Source organism: Leptodactylus fuscus, chromosome 1, assembly GCF_031893055.1.
Source record: "Leptodactylus fuscus isolate aLepFus1 chromosome 1, aLepFus1.hap2, whole genome shotgun sequence".
NCBI lineage: Eukaryota > Metazoa > Chordata > Amphibia > Anura > Leptodactylidae > Leptodactylus > Leptodactylus fuscus.
Window position 1 is genome coordinate 306,157,174 of NC_134265.1, and position 27,889 is coordinate 306,185,062.

Below are 27,889 nucleotides of genomic sequence, written 5' to 3' on the forward strand. Positions count from 1 at the left end.
CCCCACTAGTAAAGCTCAGGGGGAATTATATTATACCTGTATGTGACAATCAGAGCAAAAGTATAGTATGCCCTCTGATTGACAGGAGGGGGGAAATAGGGACTGAATCACGTTCTCCCCCTTCCTGGGGTCACATACAGGTTGTGTACAAAGATCAGATTGCTTCTTTGTCTCTGTGCACGCTACAGGAGCCCTCCTCCACCCTCCTCTTCCTTTTACATTTCGGAAATTGCTTGCTTAGACAGGAGGGGGTGGGACACTTTAGAGCCTTATATCTTTGGACTGCATGAAGATATCTTGATGCTTTAAAATGTATTTTAAAGAGGAGAATCTCATCTTAAAAATGATACCAAGATCTTGGTGAAAGAGCTTATAGTTTTGGAGCAATTCACTGTTAAAACGCTGTAGGGAATTGAGATCTGCTGTTGGATCTCAATGCCAAATAGCGTTTTCAACAGTGAATTGCTCCAAAAGTATAAATTCTATCATCAAGTTCTTGGTATCATTCTCCTCTTTAAAATGCATTTTAAAGCATCAAGATATCTTCATGCAGTCCAAAGATACTGGCATTAGTAGGGAGGACGTAGTAGCTACATCCTCCGCTACTGTGTTACCACCCTGGGAGGACATAGAGCTGACGTCCTCGGTGAGAAAAGGGTTAAGAGTATATTCACATAGAGGAAAAAGCTGCACTAGTGCCTCATTCATAGGGAGGAATCGGGGGCTTTTGGGCTCCTGTTTTCCTGATCGCTGAGGTTCCAGTGATCAATTCCCTTGTGATCTGTCCCTGTAAGTGTATTTCATGATCACTTAGCATACTAATATCACCAATAGGCACTGGTTATGTTTCATATACAGTACAAATATGGTAGATCCTACCGGCGACAACATGACCTTACAGTTTGAGAAGACACTTACCCTTTGCCATATGACTACTCACAGATTAAAAGAACACTCCGAAAACCAGAACCTTTTCAGCCTTTATTACAAAAGCTCTAAAAACAAATATCCTTTGTTTTCAAACACTTTGTATTTTCTGCGTTAAAAAGGATCACACGGTTACAACACTGTAACTCCGAAAAGAAAAAAACCTCAAGATATTACAAAGTATAAAGGTAGAGAGTCCTGACTGACATTTCACTGTATTTTACACAGGTCAATAGTGTGTAGATAAAAGCACACACAATCCATTTGTAGGGAAATAGGAATTTACCATCAAACCCCTGGAGAGAAAAAAAAAATCCTATGTCTATGCAATTCATCAACGGGATGGCTAACAAAATAGTATTGTAGAACGATGGTGACAATAGAAAAAGTATATTGCAAAAGATAAGACAGCACCAACAAGAGCTGCAGTATTGTCCACAACCTTAGTGATGGCAGCACCATGCTACCTAAGGTCTAAGGTGTCCTCTTCTTCCCCATCATGATGCCGTCCATCCACAGCTGGAATATGCTGAGAACGTCAAATGCCAAAGCTAAAACCTTTTACTTTTGTTGTTACAACAAATAATTACATTTCTGTCGCAAAATACAAAACCAGATTGTATTTTCCAGTGCCTAATCCTCTGCATCGGAGATCCCTATCAGACTGGTTGAGCTGTTGGACGGGATTTTCTTAATTTTTTTGCATGAAGCTTTGTCTTACTAAGAATTCTTTGTCAATATCCAAAACTCAAGCACCTAATAAATATTGTTTCATAAAAATAAAAAAGAGTGATCTATGTAAGTAAACATGGATTTGGGGATAAAAGTCGAGTGCTTCTTATGGCTAGAGTGCACCAAGGGCTGGAGGCAGCCAGCACCTTCAGATCTAGCCGTCTTCCTCAAAGGAGATCTTCACGCTTTAGAGCCTACAGTCCCCCGCCATGGTGTAGACCCCAATAGTTTATGGAGTTGCTCTTTAAGGCTTATAAAGGAGGGGTAAAGATGCATTAAATATGTCACCTGAACTCAGTGCCATACACAAAAGTGCTATGTTGTTTGTCAATTGGAAGAGGAATTAATAAAAAAAAAAATCCTACTGGAGAAAGATTGGAATAGTGCACTGTGTAGATGGAGCTCTACTGTAGATAAGGCAAACATAAAAGTGAGACAACAATCTGAAGGCCAAGTGGATCCATATTGGTAGAGTAAGACAGAAAATGTTTCTGAGACATGGGCGGGTTGATAGAAAGAAATCTGAGCAGAGATAAAACATGTAGAAAGTGACTCAGCTTGGCAATAAAAAAAAAAAAAAATTAGTTCTGCTTTTCAGGTCATGACTGCTTGTTGGCTTCCTCTTCATAAGCATTCCCAGTGCCGTTTTGAACGTAGGAAGATCCAGACCCCAGGCCATATAAATGGCCACAATACTTGGCATCGTCTATGTGGTCTTCAAAGAACATCTGGAAGGAAAATGTTAACAGATTGTTAGATGATGGCCATGTAGAAGAAGGTACAACATGCATGTCCATTAAGTCCACAGAATCCTATTGATATAAGAGAAATGTCATCTGAATTTTGGGAGCATAGGATGACTCCCTTGTGTGTGTTGGGGCCTTCTGTTATCTCCCCTGACAGATAATGTTGTGGAAATGAAGAATAGGGCATGGTGAATCTTATAAGTCATCAACAGAGGCGACTGGTGGTGGATTACTCAATATTGTCTGGAGAAACCGTACACAATCAGCCAAACTGAGTGTGAATGTGTATGGTGTATGATTAAAGGTGCCTATACATCTACAATAGCTCTCACCCAAAGAAATGCTATTGAAAGTGTCCAGGCACCTTTATTCAAGGTTTCAGCTGGCACATGGCAGAATCATCTGACAATTCATCCATAGATACACACAGGCCGGCACATCTGCCTTCAATATCTGTACAGTATGATAAAACATGACATTTGACAACAGAGGGAGGACGACGGTGACAAATGCCTCTCCATTATTACTGAATATTTTCTTAGTAAAAAAAAAAAAAAAAAGACTATAGGTCTGACCCGGTGCCATTTGTAGGCAATGCTGAATTCATCAAAAGGGTGTATGCCATGGCATGCCAGCATTCGTACCAAGGCATATTAATAGGCTTACACAGTTCTCTACATGGACACAGAAGTATTTAGCGGTGGTCAAGGATAAGAAATTTCTCTGAAGACTGGGAATGACTAAAATATAAAAAAATAAAAAAAGTTTCCTTAGTCACCGCACTGCTTGGCGATCCCTGCCTGTCTTAGTTTACCACCTGATGTCATGGGGCATGCATGCTACGTTCAGTACTACGTCTGCCCGGTGTAATGAGGAGGATGAGGGTTGGGGGAGGAGCTAGGCAGCAGTTAGGGGAGGGGTGTAATTTGCAGGGGGAAGCCCAGGAATAGAAGCAATACCCAAAAAGCACTTTTTAACACAGGAATGTAACAGCTATTTTTCTCAGTCAAGAAGTTGCAATGGTGAATAAAGGCAGATTTGGAGAGTCTATAAGGATCCTACAAGGTACAGTGAATTTTATTATGAGTTTCCTGCTGATAGACTCCCCTTATGATGTTTCTACTACAGAGTCCAGTGATAAATCTTATTCTACAGTGCATCACAATTATATCCATGGAAATAATAAACTAGCAAAGCCTCCTTAGGTCCTACATTCATACCAGACCTTGTAAGGTCGCATAAACCGTATATACTACTATATAATATAAAGCTCTATAAAAAAGAACCAGAACCTCAATGCAGATATTCAGTTACTAGCAGCTGATACCTCTCTCATCTTGAAGAATGCCATTCCTGTCAGTAAGGAGTCCGAGCCAGCCTGATGCTGAGGTCCTATCCGTTCCAGCTCCAGCTGTTCTGCCACTTCTTGCAATCCACCCTGATAAGACAGACAGTGATGTCACCACATCTGTAATTCCGCTGGTAACCCCAGACGGTCACTAATAATCTCTTAAGTAGTAATAGGCCCTTCAGGTAGCGAATACCCTGTGGCCCCCTGGCTGTATGTAGTTGTCCATCTGTCACTGTACAAGAACTGAAGGTCAGGTATGAGCTAATCCTATTGAGGAACCTCTAGGGTGGGGACTACAGATCCCCCGAGCAAGACAGATACACAGCTCAGCATTTTACTCAGGTTCTTTCTTTATAGTGTGCCTGTCTCGTGTCTCTTTTCAGGATAAAGGATTGTCTTTTAGTACATGAGAAGTAACACTTTTTCTGCAGTTTAGCACTTTTCCCCACCAGTATGCAGTTCTCTCTGAGCTGGTGGGTGGGTGAAGTCTACCTGCCATATACTGTACACTATACATAGAAAAGCATCGGTCTCTCTTACTCAGAAACAGCCCCAGGACTGTGCAGGACAATAAAGAGAAGAACCCACCTATACTGATATACTGCATAAAGTATTTTGGATGGGATAAAAAGTTCCTATGTAGCTCCAGCATCAGGCTAAACCCGTCTTTCTTCTATTATCTCCTGCACACTCCCCCTTTCACATATATGTGCAATGTGATTCATGTTTCCTGCAGTCGGCCTGAAGACAGATATAGTAGAATATTCAGCAAAGAGGAATGGCCTGATATGAGGAGAGGTTTTTACAGTCTATTTTAATCTCATATGTGGCCCAGCACACTTGGATACATGTAATCCCACTTAGAAGAATAGTCTGGGTGGGAATATACTGGTGTCAGGCCCATTCTAGTACTTACAGGAAAAAGGTTATTAATATTCATGTATAAATGTGAACTCAGTAGGTGTACAGGAGATCATAGCAGGGCTTATAAAACCTGGTGTAGGTTAGGTTACTGAGAAAAAGGAAAAACGTGAAGAAAATACATTGACAACAAGATGAGAGCACCACAACAATAAGATGAGGGACCTCCTTTATATTCAGGACAACATACATACACAGATTTCCATATCCGAATAAGGCAAATGGAAGGAGAAGCATATTTTTAAAACTCAGCATTGTGTTTGCTCCTGTTATTCCTCATAACAATATATGAATACACTAAAAAAGAGGCATTATTACCCTTGTCAATGTTATCTGCGCACTAAACAGTCACATCTTAAAGGGAAACCTGTCACCTTGAAAATGTATTCCAACCTAAAGGCATCATGTTACAGAGCAGGAGTTGTGCAGACTGATTGCAATTCTTGTCAGGAAAGATTCAGCATGACCTGTCATTTATTTATGTCTCTGTCCTTTCAAAGCTTAGGTGTCCAGTGGGCGGTACTAACAGTGATTGACAATCCACCATCTTAGATGAGGCATACAGCAATTACTGTTAGGACCACCCACTGGACTCATTTACTCCTAAACACAAAGAGCAGAGATTTCAATGGATATACTACATCTTTTCCCACAAAACTATACTCAATCTGCTCAGCTCCGGCTGCTCTATAACATGCGGCCTGCAGATTAGAATGTATTTTCATGGTGACAGGTTCTCTTACAGCTGATCATACACACTGGCCCAGATTTATTATGCTTTTGTAGGGGCCACACGGTGGCTCAGTGGTTAGCACTGCAGCCTTGCAGCTCTGGAGTCCTGGTGTTCAAATCCCGCCAAGGGCATAAAACCATCTGCAAGGAGTTTGTATGTTCTCCCCGTGTTTGCATGGATTTCCATCCCATATTCCAAAAAAGACATACTGATAGGGAAAAATGTACATTGTGAGCTCTATGTGGGGCTCACAATCTACATTTAAAAAAAAAAAAAAAAAGATTTATTATGCTTTTGTGCAAAAAATTGTGACTTTTTTAAAAAAATCTGCATCGAATTGTCTGGCCAAGCCAGATTTATCATCACTTACCCCAGAAACCTGGAGTAAATGATGGGGAAAATGTATGTCAGGAACAATAAGTTGGCATACATTTTCCTAGAGGCATACAGCTCGGCAAAGGGAGCGCCTCATTTATGAAGAGCACCTTTCACCATCTCCGGGATGAATAATGCCAGCCTTCATAAACCTGCCCCATTAGCAGGGGCGTAACTACCGGGGTAGCAGCAGTAACAGCTGCCACAGGGCCCCGAACATTAGGGGCCTGGCGACAGCCGCTACCGCTGTATTTTATTTCTTAATAGGCAGTTACCGGCTGGAGTTACTCCAGCCAGTAATGGGCCCTATTTACTTACCAATCCTTGCAGGAGCTGAGATCGGTAAGTGATGCCGCAGGCCCCACAAACACTAATATTATACTCCGGGGGGGTTGGGGGGGACCACTATGGGGCATAATACTGTGTGCAGGGACCACTATGGAGCATAATAGTATGTTCAGGGGCCACTATGGAGCATAATAGGATGTGCAGAGGTCACTATGGGGCATAACACTGTGTGCAGGAGCCACTATGGGGCACAATACTGTGTCTAGGGACCACTATGGGGCATAATAGAGTGCACAAGAATGCGGGGGGGGGGGGGGATGCTGGTGCATGCCAGAAGTTCGCCACGGGGCCCCGACATTCCTAGTTACGTCACTGCCCAATAGATATGTATGACTAAACCTGTTGATTTTAGTGGGACCAGCAGATGAACTAAAGTCCATTGAGGTATCCCGCCATAGGAATATATTAGATTTCAATACGCCTGATTCATTGTTCTGAGGGAAAATAAACTGTTATCAGAGGGGTCTGGCGCCAACTTATTCCCCACTCCCAGCTAAGAATACATGCATGCTTGGCCAACACAAGCAGAAAAGTGTACAAGGAGTGGAAAGGAATAGCTGTCAGCCAGACAGCTACCTAAGGTATACAGCCTGCTCGACCTAGAGATTTCTGAAAAATCTGACACGTCAATGAGCAGGCAAAGACAAAAGTGTAGACAGAGGAATAAGTCTGTGCAGCGTCTACTCTGCCAGGGCCTTCCAGCTACGCTCCCAGCACAAGCAGCCATAACTACTACCGTCCTGTATGTTTAGTGGTTTTTACAAAGCTGTCTCTGTACACAATGGAGCACTTTGGCTGGCAAACATGATGGGGTATTCTGGCTTTCATACGTTACTGTGCAATGTTAACTAAATACACACCAGATAGATGCATGCTGATGCCATAAATGCTCATTGAAAACAGCTTGTCCTGTTCTAAAGCTGCCCGTACACATTCCATTTGCTCCCAATACAACATACATGCAGCCCAGTTCGTGTTTGATTATTTTTTCTCAATACTTCACGGTTTTTACTCCAAAATAAGCAATGCCAAGAATGCCTCGGAAAAGATGGCTCCTACTCCATCCACTCAAAGTGGATGCAGAAAGTGCAGTCATTCTGTAATAGTAAACTGTAATAGTAGCCATGCTTATGTTGTACAATCGTCTACTTTATGAACCAGGTCAGCAATGGATGTCCAGAATATTTGGTGGGGCACAATCCTGGGATGACCTGGGTACACTGACCAGAGCAAGAGTGTAATAATGGGCAATATGATAAATAAATATACCGCCATCTATACATACCTTTAAATTTTTGCAGCTTTTCATGAGATATTTGACATCATAGATCACAGGAAAAAATAGACGAAGAATTTCAAAGAAGTCTAGCTCAACCTCAGGCAGGTTAGAATTAGTCAGTATTTTTATTAGATAGCCAAAGTCATACCCACTGCAATAAAATAAGAAAATACATTACTAAAAAGATTGTTATACATAACAGAAGACTATCCCAAATTATACTATATCTCTAGTTTATACAGACAGGGATTGTACTAGGGACACAAATAAGAACATATGAAGATGTTCTTGCCAAACAGGATCCCTTTATGTGTTAAAAATTATATATATATATATATATATATATATATATATATATATATATATATATCTCTATCTCAATCAGCTATAGCTACATAGGGGAACTACAGGGGAACTACAGACTACTGGGATCAGTAGTCTGTAGTTCCCCTGGTCTTCCTACAGACTAATATCGTAACTGGAAGTTCAGATTTGCAAAACACAGTCCAATACACATGGTTATGGCTTTAAAAATGGGATAGACCTGTTGTGAACCACCCAATCTACAGGTGCAAAATGTGGGAGGAATCTACAGCAAACCAAATGCAATAGTCCAGCAGTCCCTACATTGTGTAGGGTCTGTAAGCAATGCAGCAGCTCAGTCTGATTCACAGCCACAGAAAGAATTTACTAACCCATATGCACCAATTTTCTTACATAGATGGCTATAAACACACACAAATCTTTTTTTTCTGCATCAAACATTGAGATACATTGTTGGTTCTGTGCCCTGCTTTCCACTTTTTACAAATATGGGCAGGCTGCGGACAACTCGGCCCAACCAATTTAATATAACTTTCCTGACTGGTGAAGATTGCAAATCTGACACACAGAAGTCTATGGAGAAGGAAAGGGGAGGAGGAGACTAATGATTTATTGCCTCATTCTATACAGTGATAGATCATCATCTTACAAGATACGGTAGCAACAAAAAAAAAAACCCTCCTTATTCATGGTGTCTATTTAGGGCACTAAAGTACATTTAGGTCCTTTAGTGAACAGCCAACTCCTGTGGTCAGTGGCCACTATGAAAAAAAACTAAACCTTTATACTTCGATAGACAGGAGTGCAATGAGTGCAGTTGCTCACTGAAGCCATGGAAATACACCACATGCGCACTGCCGCTGAGGTATACTTCTTGGGCTTCACTGAGCCACTGTGTAGGTGCCAGGAGTACAGAGCTAGGTAATTATACAGATTTTTTTTAGTTTTTAAATTGCAGGCATTGACAGGATTAGGCATAGGCTAGTTGTGACAATAAACCACTGGTCCATAAGGATTTTTGGGTGATTTAATGTCCCAAATAGATCCAATTACGAAGATATATTACAAGGTTTTTATGAAATATTTTATAACTGGAGTTTAAAAAAAATAAATAAATAAAATTATTTGAACAGCGGATCTCAACGATTTATAGTTTTGGTGAATTTTGCTATTTTATGATGAATGTTTTACCTGTATAGACTAGCATGAGGACAGGTACTATCGTGTCTTATATATCGGTGTGAGAGTTGCTGCTGGTCAATACAAAACTTATGCTGATGTTCCCTAAGGCAGAAGCAACAGTGAAGTATCTATGCGGCTGACTTAGCTGGATATGTCCCCACAGGGACAGATTCTGGATACATGGCATTTTCTCAATAAGCTGCCACCTAGCACTATTTTCTGCAGTCATGTGGTGTGAATGGGCACGTGTTACCAAAGACATTGTAGACTTTTGGTTTTGTAATCCTACAGATGATCCAGCTCAGCCCTGAAGAATGAAACCAAGGCTCCTAATAAGAAGGCTGTAAAGCACGTGGAGAAATGAAGCTGCTAAGATCAAAGGACAAGTGTAATGTCATGGGGAAGAGAAAGTGAAGGTTACATGAGACAAGTACGGCTGCTATGGATTAAAGGCTTACGCTGTGATTTCCAGCCATCCATTACCTTTTCTTAGACACAGTACACATTCTCACTTATTAACTCTGTTGCTTGTCATAAGGGAGCGACACATGACGTACAGTGACAGTGACAATTCCCAAAATGCTGACAGCTCATCTATACAAGACCCCGTTATGTCACTGCTCAAAGATCTACAGTACATTAAATGACTCACGGAAGGAATGTTATGGAAGGGAATAAAACACAGCAATCCTTCAAGGAATCTCCTCTATCCATACAATAAAGGGAACATTTACCTGCTATCAGCGGTATTTGTTTTAGTAAATCGGATGTATGGGACTCTAACCTACATTCAGCACCTTACAAGTTATATAAAAAGAACATCCAAAATCAACATAAACACATTGTCAGCGGCTTATCCACATACAGTGAGTACAATGCAGTACAATGGGTCGTCTAAAGTCACCCTGTGGCCACTATGGGTATATAACCAGGATGGTCACAATGTGGCATGGTAAGTCACGTGGTTGGGAACCTGTAAGACATGGTCAGATTCTTAGCACTGTCCTGGACTGACACTTCTGTCGGATAGAATTGCTAATAATCGTGTAAAGTATAGGGCAGGGGTACCCAATACGTCGATCGCGATCTACTGGTAGATCGCAAAGGACGTATGGGTCGATCGCGGGATGCAGGGATCCCCGGTGTCTGCTAGCTCACAGTGCAGGCTGAGAGTCATCTCCTGACACTGGCAGGAGGGGCTGCCGCAGCCCCAGCCTGTCAGTGTCCAGAGATAACTCTCAGCCTGCACTGTGAACAGACACCAGGGATCCCTAGGCGGCCACAGAACGCCGTCTCCTGCTGTCACGATCCGTTCGGCCCCGCCCACATACCCGCCCCACCCACAAACACCCCATCCCGGCCATAAGCCTACCCGGTCCCGCCCATAAGCCCGCCTCGGCCCTGCCCACAGGCCCGCCCCGGCCCCGCCCTAGTAGATCTTTTGTCTTGGTCAGCTAACAAAGTAGCTCTCACGATGAAAAAGTGTGAGCACCCCTGGTATAGAGTGTTACAGGAGGACATGTGTTACTTTCATGTAGCAGCTGAGCAATAACATGGACTTCTATGGGTCTATGACTGAGGCTCCAGAACAAGGGGCAACAAATCCAGCTAAATTCAATTACAATAAATAGCTAAAAGTCTTCTATAGACGAACATGGAAATCACTGACCTGTGGAAAGAAAGCCACTTCACCCCTTCACAAAGCACCACTCCGGAGGTCATAAACAACTCTGCAAAATAGTGAGTTTCAATCCCCTCCTCTTCGTGTTTCTTAAATTGGATCCCAGATGACGTGAGCAGCTCTATGGAGTCTTGTGCATACATGTCTTCCCTAGGAAAACCGTAAGCAGGCTTATTAAATGTCCTCTGCATGTGACATGAAATCTGTGTGTTGAGTGGGATTAGGCAGGAGCTGTGGGGTACGCCGGTAAGACAAGCATCTCCTGGACAACTCCTTGACTACACAAAGTAACATCAATCATTGCTTCAGGATTTTATTGCCTAGTTCTAGCTCCCTCTAGGGGCCGTCGGGCAGTCACTTTTTCATGCACTCTGTCGGCGACTTACGTTAGATTAAACTTAAAGTTGAATTGCCAGGTGGAGGTTCCTGGTGGGTATTCTCCTTGTTCATTCATAAATGTCAAGCCAAGCTGAATTATCTTCAGTAAGTCCACATTACAACGTAATAGCTGGTACTGATAGTCAGCATTGCTCCTGAACTCTCCTATTGGTCTCGCAACTACCCCCGGAAATTCTGTGTCCTGAAAAAAAATAAATAACACAAGCACAAGAATATTTCACTGCCAAGGTTTTTTTCTTTGGTGTGCATTCACATTTAAGGAAGAAATTCCCAAAATATCCAACATTGTCTGTGTCTTTTAGACACTTTATCTCTGAAAAGGACTTACAACTTAGGTATAGGTTTCTGAATGGCAGTAATGGGGTTTCCTGAAGAGAAATAAAGCTTATCAGTTCATTCCCTGTATTGGATAAGCTTCAATAGGGGGCGTTCACACTTGCGCCCATGTCCACCCGCCAGTTTTAAAAGAATGGGTTTTTAAAGCAATCCGCCGATATCTGTATGTAACCTCTCTGCAGGGAAACGTTTTTTGGGGGTTTTTTTGCACAGACACCAATATATAAGCATGTCCCCTCTGCAGAACAAAGTGAGATGCCGGAATTGTTTGAGTGCTACCTCCATGGCAGCTGCTCCGACTAGGTCTAATGTGACTGACTCTGCTCTATTCTGGACACAGGTCCACTGAATAGAGCAGAGTCAGTCATGTAACAGGGTCAGAGCAGCAGCAGGGTGGCAGAGAACTGAGACTTCTGGCCTCCACAAAGAGAACTATCAGGGCTCCGGGGAACCAGCTTATATTAGTAATAAAGATTATCCATTGCAGGGAATGTACTAGCAAGCTTTATTATTCCCTGAGAACCTCTTTAAAATATAAAGTTAGACTAGACAGTATGAAGATGCACCAGATATAGCACCCATCAGCAATAAATCTGGAGCATTTAGAGTCTAAATTTTAGACTGTCAGGGCTGCCTAAATCTTGTACAGGATAAATATAGGGCAGTACATGGTGCCTCATTGGTTAGCACTGTTGCCTTGCAGAGCTGAGGTACTGGGTTCAAATCCAGGCAAGGGCAACAACTGTGTGGATTTTGTATGTTCTCCGCATGTTTCCGTGGGTTTCCTCCCATATTCCAAAAACATACTGATATGTAAACTGGCTTCCTGTGAACAACTGACACTGGTTTCTGAGGAGGAGTGCCTGCACGGCTCCCCTACTCCACAACGCTCCCTGTGCTGTGAGTCCTGTGAGAAAAGTATATTACAATTGTCTGTCATATCTGCCTTTGTAATATGCAAGTTAAAAGGATTTGTTTTACCCAAAATGTAACTATCATCAAAAGAAAAAAAAAAAGCTTATATCAGATGTGTGAAAACGATGGAACCAGCCTACCCATACAGCCCAGAGGAAGCAGTCACCTTACAAAAGTTATTATAACATTCATATGACATATCCGATGGACTACTTTCCTCGCAGAAGTGGATACAGCTGTATACAGTCTAGTAATGTTCTGTCAACAGCTCAGACTCTAGAGTGATACACTACAGCATAAAGTAGGGTTAGTTTCGTAGGAATGTTTTGAAACGTTTGGGCTAATTCATACAATTAAAATAACTGCAATACTGTCTGCACAATTCAATTCACGGGAAGGTTATAATGTGTGTATACACATCTCTCTGCCTGTCCTCTACCAGAAGGCATAGGTCTAGTCTATGATTTACACCATTTTCAGGTTTCCACCTAACACTGATGTGAACCTAGCCTAAACTGTGTGTAGTCATGTGAACGAAACTGTGGACATTTCACCACGTTAGAAAGGACTTTGCCCACATGTGGCAGCACACAACCTATGACTGTCAGAAATACATACCGTATATACTCAAGTATAAGCCGACTTTTTCAGCACATTTTTCATGCTGATAAAGCTCTCCTCGGCTTATACTTGAGTCAGGGTCCACAGAGCACAGAAAACTGGAAGGACCTGGAAAGGGGAGGTCCTTTAGTGCTACTGCTCTGTGATTGGTTTCTCATGAGGTCACGTGACTGTGATGTCATCAAAGGTCCTGTAGCCACTGGTATGTAACATCTGCAGATAAGGTTGAATCTAAATCCTAGTAGCTCCGCCCACACCAGAGTCCGATCACATGGTCATGACGTCATCAGAGGTCCTTTAGCCCACTAGGATTTAGCATCTACCCTGCAGATGAGTGGCCAGGATTCATTGTGTCTTATGGAAGATGTCTGTTGTATGGAGGAGAGGAAGCTACAGTAACGTGACACACACAGGGACCTTCCTTTAGTTACTCTGCCTATTACTGTCAGGCATTTGGGGTTATTAATTTAGTTTCAGTAACTCCATGTGCCTCACATTAATAACAGTTAACCCCATCATGTCCCTCATATTAACCCCTGTGTGCCCCATATAAGGGTTACTAATATGTGAGACATATGGGGGTACTAATGAAGGACCTTAATAATGAAGATAACTAATTATTACCTCCATATGTCCCACATATCAGTAACTCTTATGTGAGGCACATGAAGGTACTAATGAAGGACCTTAATTATGAAGATACCTAATTATTACCTCCTTATGTGCCACATATCAGTAACTCTTATGTGAGGCACACAGGGGGTTAATGTGAGGGATATGATGGGGTTAACTGCTATTACTATGATCCCCATGGAGTTACTAAGCTGCAATGCACACAACCAGACTTTTTATCTGCAATGGTGGATTTCTCCCCCCCCCCCATAGCTTATACTCGAGTCAATAAGTTTTCCCAGTTTTTTTGTGCTAAAATTAGGGGCCTTGGCTTAGATTCGGGTCAGCTTATACTCGAGTATATACGGTACTTTTGGTGCAGTTTAATTTTATAGGCGAAATTATTTAACATGTTTCGGCTGTAAAGATAAAAAAAACTACAAAAAAAAAATTCACTCTTGGGTTACATGCACATGATCGTGTGTATGTGGTCAGTCCAAGGTCAAATGGCACGATATGCATATGGATTAAATCCATGTGCCTCCATGGACCCATTCACTTCATCTGGCGAACCTAGGCTGCGAAACAGGCAGGAATAGGATGTGTCCTGAGTTTTGCCCTGGGCATACACAGGCCGGTGATAAATCATGGGCATGCATATGGGGCCAGAAATTTAAATGGGTCAGTGTGCTGGTTGTGAAAATCTTGTTAACTTCCTATACTTACATATTAATTATTCGCATTACAGCACATTTCGCACTCCTACTTGACTAAAATACGCCTAGAAAACGGTAGAAGATGTAGTTTTAATCCCTTTTATACTGGAAGATATATCATGCACTCATTTACTGGGCTGCTGTCTAACCTAGGATGATGTTTTAAACCAAAAAAAGATATATAACAGTATTTCACAAAGAGGAAAAACATAAAATTCAAGGGAACCCTGAGGAATTTGGCTCTATGGTTCAATGCATAAAATCCACATGTAATCTGGCTGAAGACGTGAAATCTACCTGGATTCTCATTGAAATCAATGGGTAGTATATTACACATGAATTTCATCAAAGAATACATGTAGAGTTTGTAAACTCCCCATCTCAAGAAATGCTTCAATAGATATCTGCACATCAGCAAGATTAGAGCAATCGCTTTAGGAATACACAACCCCTAAACATACCATTGCAACATAACTATACTTGCGTATAACTTGACGGATTCTCTTCATCTGTTCATCCAGGTTGCAGGCCCAGACTTCGCAGATCCGCTGGCTGTGGTCCACTGTTGCGGCAGGCATAGTGGTGACGGGGGAGGGGCTCAGAGGCAGGCATCAAAATGTTGCACGTGGCCGCTGAAAAGTTTCATAGGTGGAGGGCTGCGCTACTTCCACGAAGCTGAGAAATGAGAACGAGTTTAGTGTTATAGGGGTGAATGAAATAATCAGAAGTGAGAGGAGGAAGTGTCACTGAATCGTCTTTAAAAAATAAGTTATATTTATACAGCACTTTATGAATAATCTCGTATTATACACTGATAAACTAGCAATTCACACAATAGGAATGAGAGCCCCGTGACAAGAGTTTACAAAGTATGAGGAAGAAGACATGACACAAGAGGTAAAGGGTAAAAGTACGTATACCATGGATAACACAGATAAGGCTGCACGAGAGTCACCAGCTGGTCTCTACAGATAAAGGGTGAGGGCTGAGACTAGTAAGGGGGGCACAGAATGGGGATCGGGGGGCCTCAGATGCATTAAATGAATAAGCATGGTTACCATTAGATTTAGCTGTTAGAAAATCACTGGAGACTTTTAGAGGTCAAGAAGACAGAAGAATAGACCAGGCGTCCAGGAGTTTGGAGATCAACAGGGAATTAGACAGGTCAGTAGTGAGCAGGTAGGACAGGTTAGGAGAGATTCTTTACAGTAGTGGACTTATGCAGAGGACGCTATAAGGTCTCTACAGACATCATAGTCACCTATAAAGGCAATTTTGTGCATTTCCAACATCAGACACACATGTATGGCGGGTGCCAGAACTTTATTTAAACATTATGGGGCCACACGGTGGCTCAGTGGTTAGCACTGCAGCCTTGCAGCGCTGGAGTCTTGGTGTTCAAATCCCACCAAGGGCAAAAAAACATCTGCAAGGAGTTTGTATGTTCTCCCCGTGTTTGCATGGATTTCCATCCCATATTCCAAAGACATACTGATAGGGAAAAATGTACATTGTGAGTTCTATGTGGGGCTCACAATCTACATAAAAAAAAATAAATAAAAAAAAAGAACTTTATTTAAACATGGCACCCATCTGTGACTGCACGCAATTAACTTCTCAGATGCCAAATTATTTTGCATCCATGCCATCCTGCCTCACATTGCCATTGGCACTAGCATTCAAGCGCTCCACTGCTGAATCCACATAAAACAGGCAGAGAGTAAAGTCCTGAAAGGTGGGCTTCTCTCCACAGGTTTCCTTATAAAATCGTGGCAATCCAAGCAACCAAACCATATAATCTATAGCAGGGGTAGGGAACGTACGGCACTCCAGCTGTTGCAAAACTACAACTCCCAGCATGCATACTTGCTCTGCTTTTCTTGGAGCTCCCATGGAAGTGAATGGAGCATGCTGGGAGTTGTAGTTTCACAGCAGCTGGAGAGCCGAAGGTTCCCTACTCCTGATCTATAGGGTCCACGGATCGCCACATGTGACCGCTTTTAAATGGACAGGGTTTCTGTCTTTCGGGTCCCAAGTGGATCCAAAGTAATGAAACCTGAACACTAGCATGAACCTAGCATAACCACAAGCAAAATTCAGTGGCCACTAAATAGGGGGAGTGGCCTAAAATAATTGTTTATTAGTCATAATCGAGGGGAAATGTTCCACTAATTGTGATTTTGATTAAGGTCATAATTACCCAGACTCACCCAATGGTAAGATCTTAGGTCCGTCATAGCAAGGGCTGTAATATAATCAATATTACTGCAGTCTACGGTATAAGTAATCTAATGATTGTACGTTCATGTTCGTAGGTTTAGCTGTGAGGTGCGGCTGAACAGAATAGTAAAAGTTTCTAATAATAATACTATTTAGCTCATAACGTGAATGCTGAAGTGGTGGAAAAAAAAAACTATAAACTAATAACTATAAAAGTTATTGGTGAAATCACAATATATCAATGTACTAAAACATGAAAACTGTAAATTTGGCATCAGTGCGATCCTGCTAACTAGCAGAATATAGGGGACATGTCATTTAGGCATTGCTGCCTCTCAAAATGCCCCAAGTATTATTATATAAAGTATTGCAATGAACATCATAGCAGGAAAAAACATTCATATGCTTTAATAGCCCTATATTTAGAATTGTATAAATTAATTTGCTATTGATGTATGGAAGGGAATTTTAATAATGAGAATTATATCATTTACAATAGTGCAATCTGTAGGACTACAGAATTTTATTATTTTGTGCCAGAGAAGTGCCTCAAAAATGACGGAGGTGCTATATCAATCTAGAAATACTCCCGCACAGCAACCTCAAAAATATCTGGCAAAGTTCAAATCGATGGAACAAAGTTCTCAAATCCACATATCTCTGCAAATACCAAGTACAGGTACGACTAAGCTAGGAGCCTATTCACATGCGATTTAGCATATGATATAACTATGAGTCTCTCTGGAAGTCCTTGTATAAGAGCTGGTCAGTACAACCAGATGTCCCTTTTATTAGTATAGATTCCTCATACTACAGCCCACGAGCCTGGTGTACATCCTGCTAAGTGGCTTTATCATGTCCTAAGGGACATCCAGTACGCCCTGACAGTTAGCAGTGAGGACACACATAATATAAGGGAGCTCAAAGATGTGATGGCTGGATACTACATGTGTGGCAAGAAGTCACCAGTTCCATAAGATAGTCCACAACACTGGGCAGGATAAGGACGTGTATTATATAAATATAATACAGGCTATGAGAGACAGAGGACACTACTAGAAGTTACTACATCACAGCCATTACTATAGGACTACTTTACTTTACATTCACTTTCCCCGACTCTCTCCTAGGTGGCGTAGCTTCAGAAACGCCTGACATTGAGTCATCACCATCGGAAGAATCCATGGTCAACCATAAAGGATCTCTACTCCTCTGATGCATACAATGGGGCACATTTACTGACTGTCTAAAAGTAAGACAGCGCAGACCCAGACTAGACAGTCTAACACTGCCCCAGATCAAAGCGTCTAACACTAAATGTATAAGGAAAAATGTCTTTGCACCGTAAAGCTTTGTACCCGAAAGCTCGCAATATGTCATCGTTTTTAGTTAGCCATTATAAAATGTATCAACTACTGAAGACTCCTCAAATACTTTTTTTTTTATATAACAGTAAATGGTACGTGGACAACATTTTGGCACCCCTTGTTTAATGAAAGAAAATCCACAAGGGTCACAGAAATAACTTGAATCTGACAAAAGTAAGAATGAATAAAAATTCTATGAAAATGAACAAATGAAAGTCAGACATTGCTTTTCGCTTCACTGGATTTTAAAAAAAATAAAATAAAACTCACGAAACAGGCCTGGACAGAAATAATGGTTGCCGTAACTTAAAGGGGTATTCCCATGTACATAATCATATCTATATTTGTAGATAATTAAAAGTGAAACATTTTTGCAAATATAAGCAATTAAAAATTCTGCAGAGTTTTATAGATTTCCTCTAACTATCTTAGTAGTGACAGTCTGTTGTCTTGATCAGTTGCCAACGGATACGACCAATAATGCAGAAACTTTCTATGGTCTGGGACTTGTCAGGAACCCAGCCATGATGTCCTTATTGTATCTGGGTTATCAGACAGAGGACACTACAGGTATCAGAAGATATCGTGGCCACAATAAGGAAATCGTGGCTGATTTTCTGACCTTAGAAAGTTCCAGCATTCATGGTCGTATCCATGGTAACCGATCAAGATAACAGACTCTGCAAATTTAAAAATAATTATGTACATGGGAATACCCCTTTAATATTTTGTTGCACAACCTTTTGAGGCAATCGCTGCAATCACACGATTCCTGTAACTGTCAATGAGACTTCTGCCCCTCTCAGCAGGTATTTTGGCCCCTCCTCATGAGCAAACCGCTCCAGTTGTCTCAGGTTTGAAGGGCGCCTTTTCCAGACGGCATGTTTCAGCTCCTTCCAAAGATGCTCAATAGGATTTAGATCAGGGCCCATAGAAGACCACTTCAGAATAGTCCAATGTTTTCCTCTTAGCCATTCTTGGGTGTTTTTAGCTGTGTGTTTTGGGTCATTGTCCTGTTGTAAGACCCATGACCTGCGACTGAGACCAAGCTTTCTGACACTGGGCAGCACATTTCTCTCTAGAATCCCTTGATAGTCTTGAGATTTCATTGTACCCTGCACAGATTCAAGACACCCTGTGCCAGATACAGCAAAGCAGCCCCAGAACATAACAGAGCCTCATCCATGTGTCACAGTAGGTAAATGTTATTTTCAAGATATGCTTTTCCGTCTGTACATAGAGCTGATGGGCCTTGCCAAGAAGTTAGATTTTTGTCTCATTTGTCCATAGGACATTCTCCAAGAATCTTTGTGGCTTGTCAACAATTTTTCTTTATTATTACTTTTGTCAGTTTCAAGTTATTTCTGTGACCATTGTGGGGTTTTCTTTCATTAAACGAGGGCTACCAACAATTTTGTCCACATGTGTAAATCCATCATATCTTTAGACTCTCTAGTCTATGTTCACCCCACCTATGTTTATAACAGAAAAAAAGACCTTTGAAGCACAGTGTCACTTCTTAAGCCCTACCCCAAGGAGCAGAAAGTGGCTATTGTGGTTACACCTACAAACTGGTATAAACATGACGCATCTCTGGCTCAATAAGGTGCATGTATCTTGGGTAAAACTCTCCAACTTGCTAGACATGTAGGTGTGGATCCTCAGGAAAAGGGGACAAGAGATAAATGCACCGCAGAGTGACAAGACTCTGTCCTTAAATTCTGATTTAAAGTAAGCCAATTAAAAGATGGTATAAGTGTAGACTAGACAGCGTAAAGATACACCGGAATCATCATCCAGAATCAGTCACTGTGATAAATCTGATGTATTTTCAGTCTATGTTTTCACTATACACTGGATTCATCATCCAGCATCAGTCCCTGTGATAAATCTGGTATATTTTCAGTCTATGTTTGCACTATACACTGGATTCATCATCCAGCATCAGTCACTGTGATAAATCTGATGTATTTTCAATCTATGTTTTCACTATACACCAGATTCATCATCCAGCATCAGTCACTGTGATAAATCTGGTGTATTTTCAGGCTAATTGCACTATTTGCATTTTGAACAATACCTCTGCCCCAATGTATAAAATGCAGGTCAAATTCCCTCAGTCTGACTCCCATAAACCTGCATTAAGAGTCTGACCTGTTCATACAGGAGAGACTGCTTAGAATTTACTATTGCCTCTACTCCAGTAGCTGTGGTGCCATTTCATTCAGGAATAAACTAAACTTGCTGACCTGAGATATCTCTGCCCACTTTAGTAAAAAGTAGCAGATGGAGCACAGAAAAATCAAAGTGGTTTGTCTTTCACTCAAAAAAGGGGCACCAGAGATGAACCACTTTGACCCTTCCGTACTTTACTCACTACATTTTATTAAACTCGGCAGAGATGCCTCAGGCTAACAAATGTACTGAAACTCCCACCAGAAATCCATACCAGTCACTAACTGGTGTGAATCGTATCACTGGTGCACAAAAGCGTTTCTAGAATTATTAAGAGGCAGTGGTATCTGGTGCCGAAACAGGCACAAGAAAAGCCATTCTTAATACATTTCTTCAAAGTGTGTATCAGATGTACATTGAGGCGTTCAGTGCTTCGGAGGGAAGCATATAACTTGTCAGTAAGGCCGTGAGTAAATTATGCAGTAACATTCCACTACACACAGGTTCATGGTGGGTAGTACTTCTTGGCCATGACACAGAAACACATTTGACAATTTGCTGTGACTGGTGTTGCAGTTTTTTTTTTTTTAAATACTGCTCATTTAAAGGGGTAATCCAATTTGAAATAGCTATTATCTATCTAATACACAGGTGTAGAATGTTAAACAGTGGCGTGACCACATAGATGGCTAGAACACAGAAATGGGGCAAGACCACAGCTAGGAGAAGTTTGGAGCAGCAGTGAAATATACGCCCTGCCACTTCACTGATACTCTATGGCAGGGGTAGACAACCTTCGGCACTCCAGTTGTTGTAGAAATACAACTCCCAGCATGTATACATGCTCGGCTGTTGTTGGAACTCCTATGTAAGTCAGTAGAGCATATTGGAAGTTGTAGTTTCACAACATCTGGAGTGCTGAAGGTTGCCGACCCTCTGCTCTATGGCGCTGAGCATTATGTATCCTAATATGTGTATATGGAGAGATCTATCAATCAAGCTGAGCTAAGAGAGGAAAAGACTGAGGAGAGTCACCCAGTGCACACTCCCCATGGCTTGTTTTACAGCTATGTTTTCTCTGAAATGCCAAGAGTCTCATAGTATATCAGAGAGCCTAGGGAAGAAAGGAGTCTATCAGGGTAACATGAACCTAGTGATATTTGGCCTTTAACACATCATTTCTGCAATGTTGTTTCCAGAAATATGTAAACACACTAACTTATTACTTTGGCAAAGCTTTACTTGCTCTCGATAGCAGAGTTGCTGTAGTACCTACATTTTCAGCAATATCAATCATAGTAAATATATGTAGGAGGGAATACATTTTACAACCCAACTTGTTGCGGTGCTGGCCTCCTAATACAGTACCATAATGGAATTCAGTGAGCCCTTTAGACCACCCCATTCTTTCACAACTGTTTGTATGGCTGTGTTCCAATATAACGGCAGCTGCATGAGGACAAAACCTCAGGTATATTTGTCCGTCTTTTCCAATATCTTTTCATTGCCCTGCTGCTTCTTATTAAGGAACAATTCCATAACTAGTAGGTTTATATTAGGGAAAAAGTTGGAAACACAGGTTACCTCTGTAAAAGAAAGAGGTCACCAAAAGATGACATGTCAATTATAAAGGGGTATTCCAACAATCAGAAAACCTGCTAAACAAGAAAACAACATCACCTGGCCTCCGGGGACATTGGACATGTTATTACTATGACACACTGTGACCTTGCAGGTGCTGCAACTTCTTGTTGCAAAAAATTCAAGCAATGTTAGGGTGCATTCACACTACGGAACGCCAGCGTGTATCACAGCCGTACACGCCGGCGTTACAGCAGGGCTGCCGGACACTTCCCATTCATTTCTATGGGAGCCGGCATGCGAGCGCTCCCCATAGAAATGAATGGAAAAAAGCAGTCCATTCATTTCTATGGGGAGCGCTCGCATGCCGGCTCCCATAGAAATGAATGGGAAGTGTCCGGCAGCCCTGCTGTAACGCCGGCGTGTACGGCTGTGATACACGCTGACGTTCCGTAGTGTGAATGCACCCTTAGAGGTTGTAATACAACTCCATACACTAACATTAGTAAAGGAGGCGACCCGGTGATCTTTGTTTGTGGCCAAACTTACCATGTAACCCTAGCCTTAAAGCCATCAGAAACATAAGACCAATGCATGGAAACATTGTGGTGCAAAAAAAACCAATAAATATTAGAACCAGGGATTTGTGTACACTTAAAATGTAACTTTTAATGAGTAACCTTAAAAGTGATAGTAAACAACAAAAAAAGGTGTAGACCCTAAACGTTCAAAAATTAACACTTCAAGACTTGGTGTGTATAAAATATGTAGGCGTGGGTGGTATACTGGCTAATTCTGGTACAACCACATTAGCATAGAACCGCATTCCCACACATCAGTCCTCTCACCCCAAAGAACCTTCAAATCATAATAGGGTAACAGAACTGTAGAAGGAGTAGCACATGTTGGATAATACAGCCCATGCAACACCTCTCCACTCCCCAGTAATTACTAGAAGCCGGATCTCTCCCAAGAAATATGTCTAGTGAATGGTCTCAGCTCAGCACTGTTAGGGTGCATGCACACTGAGTAACGCCGGGCGTGTATGAGAGCCGTACACGCCGGCGTTACAGCAGGGCTGCCGAACACTTCCCATTCACTTCAATGGGAGCGCTCGTAAACGCCGCTGTTACGAGCGCTCCCATTGAAGTGAATGGGAAGTGTTCGGCAGTCTGCTGTAATGCCGGCGTGTACGGCTCTCATACACGCCCGGCGTTACTCAGTGTGCATGCACCCTTACTCATGCATTAAAGGGTAACCCCCGTTTTGAGAATAACGGAGGTATCCCCAAAAGTACCTTCACTATAGCCACTCATTCACTTCACACAAAGGGTTAAACCGGGACTGGCTACCTGGGGTGTTTTACTGACTAATGATGCAGAGTCGCGGCAATATGACCATACGCTCCCATACACACTGAATGATTAGCAAACAATTTGCCACTAGAGAGATTTGTCTGACGCATTTCTGCTATTACTTTAGCTCATCAGAGGCATAATTTTGAACACAGTAACGAAGCGCAGCCACAGGCCTGGAGCACCCGGTCGGTTTTGATGGTAAGCCGCCATACTGAGCGTACTCAGTATGCTCAGTTCCCCTGCTACTGCGCCAGCGCGGGATTACAAGCAATGACGCCGGAAAAAGAAGACGAGGAAGACGGGACCCGAGGACATTGCTGCAAGAAGAAAGAAGATGTAGGCGTGGCTAAAGATGACGTCGGACCGTGCATGCCCGCCCAGCGTGCACAATACGGTATGATTACCATATTCTGTTTTGGGGTATTATTATAAAACCGGGGGGGGGGGGGGGGGGGGGTAGTTTAATATGACATTAGCAATGCCTGAATGGCCTTTTTAAAGGCTATTCACACATATGTGGGGCTCGATCAGCATAATTTTGCTGACAGAGCCCCTTTAAAGGGAATGGGGGTCTCCTGTATGAATGCAGCAGTGTTGTGCACACACAAACAACTCCATACACTTCTATCAGATACAGCTGAACGTGGCCATATCCATCAGTGTCACAAGTGAATGTAATGGTAATCCCAAACATAGGGTCTCCCATCTATGGTGAAGGTAGCAATGGTAAGACCCTCAGTGATCCCTTATCTGCTCTACACAGGAGGAATACATAATACAATTATTTTTCTTTGTCAATATGTGTGTATAAGTAGTAGTTTTCAATTATCTCATTTTGGGAACATAAACATTAATTAATAAACATTAATTTTCTCTAGAAGTTGTGACTGAAAAACAACCCACAAGTCCGCCACTGTCTCTTACATTAATAATTATCTTTATTCTATGAGTCCGTACAATTACCACAACAACAAATTAGTAAAGTTTTTTCTGCACGATAATGAAACTACAGCTTTTATGTGACCATATTAATAGCCATAACTTGTCGCCTATGTAGTGGCATGAAGGTTTGTCTGTGCAGGGTGAGTGGGGTACACATACTGTAAGTTATTAACATACTTATTTTATATTTTATTTTTAGGAGGGGTGCCATTGCAGCAGGATGTCAGACTGAGCCAAATTCAGATTTTGTGGGCACAATGCCATTCTCTGTGTATGCAGACACCCCACACTGGGTGTTATGTGTGGAGGAAGCACAGCACATAATGATGCACCTTGTATCCATACATACTGCACATATCTGCCATAGAAACCATCAGCATGTAAATGAATGGTGTCTCTGGTGCACTATAGTAGCAGTCCATGTAAGGCAGCCCTCATTCACCTGAGCACCCCTGTACACTACAGTACTACAGCCAGGACATAACTATTCTAGCATTATGGACAATGACAGCACCAGCTCCAGAGCACGGCCGCTGCCACACGTGAGGGTGATGACAAGTGTGACCGCACACACACATGGTGAAGGGATGCACGACTCACCCCTTACCTCCTACTGTCTGCTCACCAACAAATATGTCTCCCCCGCTTCGGCTCCGCGTCACGGCCGCTCTCTATGAGGTCACAAGGATTCTCCTAGACCGAACACGTCATCAGAGCGACGAGCCTTCACGACTGGTGGCCTCCTACTCCTCCGCCGGGGCGCCCAGCGATGACGTCACCCGTCACCCAGGGAGGGCCAAGTCCAGGCCTTGTGATGCGAAGCGTCACGAGATTGTCACACGCTGCGACCCGTAGCCAGCCATAGAGAAAACAGAGCTTGTGTAATAATGTACACAGCACGCCGTGACTGCAGAAGTCTGTACAGATACTGAACACATACATGTCCGGCGACATATCACTCCTGGTCTGTGTGCCCAGGAATGCAAGCAGTGCTGCCCGTGTGACCTGACCCTTGTTCCAGGCTGATATCGATGTCCTCACTACACTGAGGAGGAGGAGGTGGTATATTGTCCTGAGCGGATAATCCCCTGCCCGCCCCCTGCCTCATCATCCCAACACACCATAACAAAAGCCCCTGCCTCCTCCTTCTGCCCAGGGATCACCGGCATCATGAGCTGGCTCTTCTCATCTAAGGGCACCAGACCTCTGCCACCTCTCACCAGCCTACAGCAGCAGAAGCAGAGGCAGATCGACTCTCTCAAGGCATGTCATAGCAAGTGAGTGCCCTGTAACATGTGATCTATGTACAGTATACATCTGCCCTGTAGTGTGCTCTTTGTGTACAGTATACATGTGTCCTGTAGTATGTTCTTTGTGTACAGTATACATGTAGCCTGTAGGATGTGCTCTGTGTACAGTATACATGTGTCCTGCCTCTAATGTGTGCTCTGTAGGATGTGATCTAAGTACAACTTATGTGTGCCCAGCAGTATGTTCTTTGTGTACAATATACATGTACCCTGTAGGATGTGATCTATGTACAATATAAGTGTGCCCAACAGTATGTTCTTTGTGTACAGTATACATGTACCCTGTAGGGTGTGATTTGTGCACAATATATAAGTACCCTTTAGGTTGTGATCTATGAACAATATACGTGTGCCCTGTAGTATGTTCTTTGTGTACAGTATGTGCTCCACTGGGTGTGATCTATATACAGTATACATGTGTTCCGGAGGATGTGATCTATCTACAGTATACATGTGCCCTGGCTCTGATGCGTGCCCTGTAGTATGTACTTTATGTACAGTATACATGTCCCTTGTAGTATGGGCTCTGTATACTGTATACATGTACCTGTAATGTGTATTTTCTATACCCTTGTCCTACACAACATAAATAATTTTCTCCAGTTGTTAGCCAATAAAGTAACAATTGTTTTGCCAATGATTTTACAACTTAAAAGTTATCAAATCCATTTCCCAGCTCATGGTGTGCAATACCTTCACTGGTCAGTAATTACTATGCTATGAGTGTGAAAATGACTTGGGCCAAGACATGTTACCACTGAGTAATATGTTACATGTTCCCATATTAATAAAACTTCTGGACCATCCAACATTGCTACATGGTATCTTTTTTTCCCGTAAAAGTAATGTTCTGGTCACATCTAATTCCATTGTTCTTCTACTATGAAATTCATGGCAGTGTTGCGTCCATTACATGATAGATACCAACGGTGCCTCACTGACTCCGCTGTTTGATATTGGAGCCTGTCAGTATTCTGTCATGGTATGGATAATTTTACAGCACGCTGGATCTGTGACAGTGACAATAGAGCCTCTAAAACATATACAAGAAGAGCCTTACACCCATACACATACTTTGAGTGCCCAATCATGTAGCCGTATGATGGTTGGCTCATTCTTTGAAATGACCCCACTATCAACAATAAAGTTATTTAAAAAAAAAAAAAAGAAGGTACAGTGAGTCGACATAAGTTGACCAGAAACGGCCGATAATGCTAAACATGAGCACGCCGAAAATATTCATCATGACTGATCTGCTTTTGGCAGACTAAAGTTTTTTGATGGCCAGGCTCAAATTAAAATTGTTGGCATCTACGTATCCAATTGTGAGCCATTTCATCCAACATTTGCTTCTGTGATGGTCACTTTCCATATAAATACTGTGGTTGAAACAATGGCTATACCAGTACCAGCGGGTGGTAAAGAGCAGCAAAGAGTTGAATGTTTTTTGTAGTATAATGAAGTAGTAAAGTATAATGATACAGCAATCATCATTTCAATATAAGTCAAGGGTAAAGGAACTTGTCCCCTGGTGGTTACATCTCATAGAAGGAGAAAGTATTGCATCTCAGTATTAGGAGGTGTGGATATCAGGGACTCAGTAGAGACGTATCGACAGTATTTGTATTCTAAAGGCTGGAGCCACATAGGTGATGGTCTGAATATTGTGACTGTAACACAGAATGGAGTGGACCCTCATTGAGGTGCAAGGATACATGAATACAAACTCCTCATAATATAAGACCCCATAAAATATAAGACCCCATGAAAAGTGTCTGTGTTAGTGAAGCCAAATTGAACAAACATGCTAATGTAGATCTCATACAACCATGAAAAAACTGTCCAAAATGACCCCAGATGTGTGAATCAAGTCTTACTGTTAGACAGTTTTGATAAGTGTGGGGGGATATCTATCAAGACCGGAGTGGAAGACCTTGGCATTAAGGGAGAATGCATCGTTCTAAACTATGAACTTACTGCCACAGGATTTGGAGATGGCGGATAACAAGTTCAAGAGGGTTATGGGGGGTAACTGTCCCAGATGACCCCAAGCTATGCCTCCTCTATGTGGATCCAGAGCGTTTCTGTTCTACCGTAGAGAGAATGTTTCTTAATGAATCCCTGTATTGTGCTCGTAAGACTGTGGCCCGCCATTGGATGTCCGCCCACCCTCCAGTGCTGCGTGAATTAATCAGATCTGTGAATATCTCTTTGCCTCTTAAAAAATGGATATTTAAGCATAGGGATATGGAGACTAAATTCCACAGTGACTGGGACAAATGGATAGCTCCCTCCATACTCTACCTCAGCCTGGCCTGGACTATGACTAAATACTTTGTGTTCGTCCCATGGTCCTGTTTAGATGGGTATGAGGATATACGCGTGTTGATGGGGGTTTCCTGGGGGATGGGGGGGCGGTTGTTTATGGTTTGTGTACCCTTTTTTTTTTGATATTTTGGTATAATTCGACTTCTTTTTCATAAGGAATTCTTATATGTTTTTTATTTAGAATACGGGTATTGTGTGGGCTGGATTTGTCCATTATTTGTTACTTTATTTTGTTAGTGTTCTCTCTGTGTAGGCAGATGGACTTTAGCCCAGACCCATTCTTTACAGACAGTTGACACCGGTTTCTCCTGCGGTCTGGCTTTTGTATTAGTTTCTAATCTGTGTTGGGCGGACGTTATCTATTTGGGGCCCTGCGAGGACATCTATTTTTTGATGTCTTTTGTCCCTTC

General features: G+C 42.2%; 2 protein-coding genes across 3 annotated transcripts in view; one reads left to right on the forward strand and one right to left on the reverse strand.

Annotated features, from left to right (window-relative positions):
- Positions 1-982: 982 nt before the first annotated feature.
- CNOT7 (CCR4-NOT transcription complex subunit 7) lies at positions 983-24,590 on the reverse strand. Of its 2 annotated transcripts, none has more exons than XM_075258792.1 (7): positions 24,467-24,590; positions 14,660-14,873; positions 10,986-11,179; positions 10,588-10,749; positions 7,419-7,563; positions 3,733-3,843; positions 983-2,387 (listed from the first exon to the last, which is right to left on the reverse strand). In XM_075258792.1, the coding sequence occupies exons 2-7, from the start codon at positions 14,774-14,776 to the stop codon at positions 2,259-2,261; spliced, it is 858 nt and encodes a 285-aa protein (XP_075114893.1). In that variant the 5' UTR covers positions 14,777-14,873; positions 24,467-24,590; the 3' UTR covers positions 983-2,258. The 2 variants fall into 2 exon arrangements, with proteins under 2 accessions (XP_075114893.1, XP_075114892.1); XM_075258791.1 differs by having other exon boundaries at positions 24,449-24,590.
- A 67-nt stretch (positions 24,591-24,657) lies between these two features.
- The window catches only part of VPS37A (VPS37A subunit of ESCRT-I), a 29,626-nt gene continuing 26,394 nt past the window's right edge, over positions 24,658-27,889 (forward strand). The window contains exon 1 of the mRNA XM_075258786.1: positions 24,658-25,118. Within this exon, the coding sequence (XP_075114887.1) occupies positions 25,012-25,118 (107 nt within the window). The 5' untranslated portion in view covers positions 24,658-25,011. The remainder of the gene's footprint in view (positions 25,119-27,889) is intronic.